This window comes from Aplysia californica, unplaced genomic scaffold, assembly GCF_000002075.1.
Source record: "Aplysia californica isolate F4 #8 unplaced genomic scaffold, AplCal3.0 scaffold00032, whole genome shotgun sequence".
Classification (NCBI taxonomy): domain Eukaryota; kingdom Metazoa; phylum Mollusca; class Gastropoda; order Aplysiida; family Aplysiidae; genus Aplysia; species Aplysia californica.
The window spans coordinates 1,094,358-1,096,546 of NW_004797302.1; the positions used below are offsets into that span (position 1 = coordinate 1,094,358).

General features: G+C 41.6%; 1 protein-coding gene across 1 annotated transcript in view; it reads right to left on the reverse strand.

The window, feature by feature from the left end:
* The window catches only part of LOC101851918 (solute carrier family 23 member 1), a gene marked incomplete in the record, with an annotated part of 49,168 nt that overhangs the window by 21,246 nt on the left and 25,733 nt on the right, over positions 1-2,189 (reverse strand). The window contains 1 exon segment of the mRNA XM_013091312.2: positions 54-154. Coding sequence (XP_012946766.1) covers positions 54-154 — 101 coding nt within the window.

Below are 2,189 nucleotides of genomic sequence, written 5' to 3' on the forward strand. Positions count from 1 at the left end.
TGTGTGTGTGTATTTATTGAGCCCATAATATGAGGGTCTGCTTCAACACTTACATTCGTCTTTGAAATTGTACGGGCAGCGTTCTTTCTCTAGGTTCATGACCACAAAAATTGGCACTATGAAGGAATAGCTGACACTCTGAATGATTGGCAGCCTGAAACGAAGAACATCATCTTTTGAAAAAAAAATATTTGGGAGTGTATTATTTGATTGAGATGGAGAGGAAAAAAGATGGTTTGTTTGTTTAGTTTGGTTTAGTAGAGTTTTTACGGCGCTCGAAACTGCAGAAGTTGTTTGATTAGAGAGAAGGACATCTACACAGTAATGGTTATTTAGCGCCGGGAAAAGTAAGGCACACATAAAGGAAGAACAGAAGGAAAGAAAAGAGCTAGGATCTTAGGGGTGTCCTTCACCCATTCGTGAGGAGAGATGGTGTGGAGAAAAGAATTAGGATGGAGGTGGAAGGTGATTTAGTTTTAGTACAAGCTTTACAGCACTTGCAAACAGAATCAGATCATATAGGTGCCAACGAGTAGATATGTTACCAGAGAGGGTTTACAGTAATAGTATTACTGTAAACTCTCTGATGTTACAAGAAAGAAGAGTAACAAACATAACAAGAAGTAGGAGAAATGAGGACGATGGGTGTTTGAAAGGAAAGGCAAACCACACAAGAGCACCCGCCAACCACTCGCTTGTAGGGTGCGTTTTACTTGATTGAGAGGGAGATTTTTTTAAAGTACAGAGGAACACATCGACACGATAATGATTATTTAACGCTGGAGAAAAAGTAAGTCAGGCATACAGAAACAACAGGGAAAGTAAAGAGGTAGGGCTTACCAGTGGCACCCCCCCCCCAACAACCCGCCAGGAGAGATGGAGTGGGGAAATGAGTAAAGTTGAAAGTGGAAGGTGGTTTATTTTTAGCGTGAGCTGTACGGCTCTTGCAACACTATTAGGTCATACAAATGCCGAAGATTAGAGGTATTGCTAAAGTGTAACCAAACGTTTTAAAAAAGGAGAGTCTAAAGACGATACATGTTTGATAGAAAAGAAGGAGCAAATCATACCAGTTGAGAGCAGCCGCCAACCATCCACTTAGTAAGAGTTTTAAGGCATTTTAAAGACAATTAGGTCATATAAAAGCCGTAGATTAGAAATGTTACTTGAGAGTAATAACGAAAGGAAGGAGGGGAATAATGACGATATATTATGTATGATAGTAAAGAAGGAGCAAACGAAACCAGAGCACCCACCAACTACCCATAGAGAAGTTGTAGAAAAGTCCTGGTTTTTTTAATGAAGGTGTTTTTAAGTCCTTTCAACACACATTGGGTCATTTTTAAAGCGGGCCTCCCAGCAGAAAGAAAGAGAAACTCGATAAAAATTCTCCCCACTCGGGAATCGAACTCTGGTCTCCTACGTGGGACCGAGAAGTGCCTAAACTCTTCACCACAAGCGCTGATTGCTATACTCTGGAGCAATCGTCCCAGTCCACGATATCTTCAAATCTCATAAGCTCATAGTTTACACTAGACTTGATATCGTCGCTGTCTCCAGGAATCCACTTGAGTCCAAATTTCGATTTTAACAAAATTTTTACGCCATCCCAAAGCTCTAACAAAGATGCACCTTTCAACACCCACAAATAAGCAGTTTAATGCTATGGTAAAGTCTTACTTATTTCCTGCTGTTCATGATTTCTGAATGGTACAACACAACGAAAACTATTTTCGTTTGTCTCTGGTGTGAAAAGTATACAGACTGTGCGTTGCTTGCGACACCCACGGCATGCAGCTCTTTCAGGAAAGTCGGTGGTATACAAATTAATGGGTTTTTTCGGGGTTTTTTGGTAAGTGTTTTATGCCGCTCGCAACAGCATAAGGTCATATGAGCGAGCGGGATACATCTAACAATTTCAGTTGGTAGGATATTTTCAATTTTTCCCGGGTAGCGGCCGAAGCCTGCTCTTATCGATTTTGGACCACTAAGGGATCTTTAACGTTCGAAATTTGCACACGGGACCTCCAAGATTTTTCGCCCTTATCCGAGAAGGCTAGGTGTTCTATCTTGCCTTCCATAAGACCAGGGGTGTGGCTGAAAAACAGTAGCAAGAAGGAGCCAATGAGTAGCAGTAAAAAGGCTGCAGAAAGAGCCAGCAGCCCAGAGTAGAGGGCAAAGGATGTGAG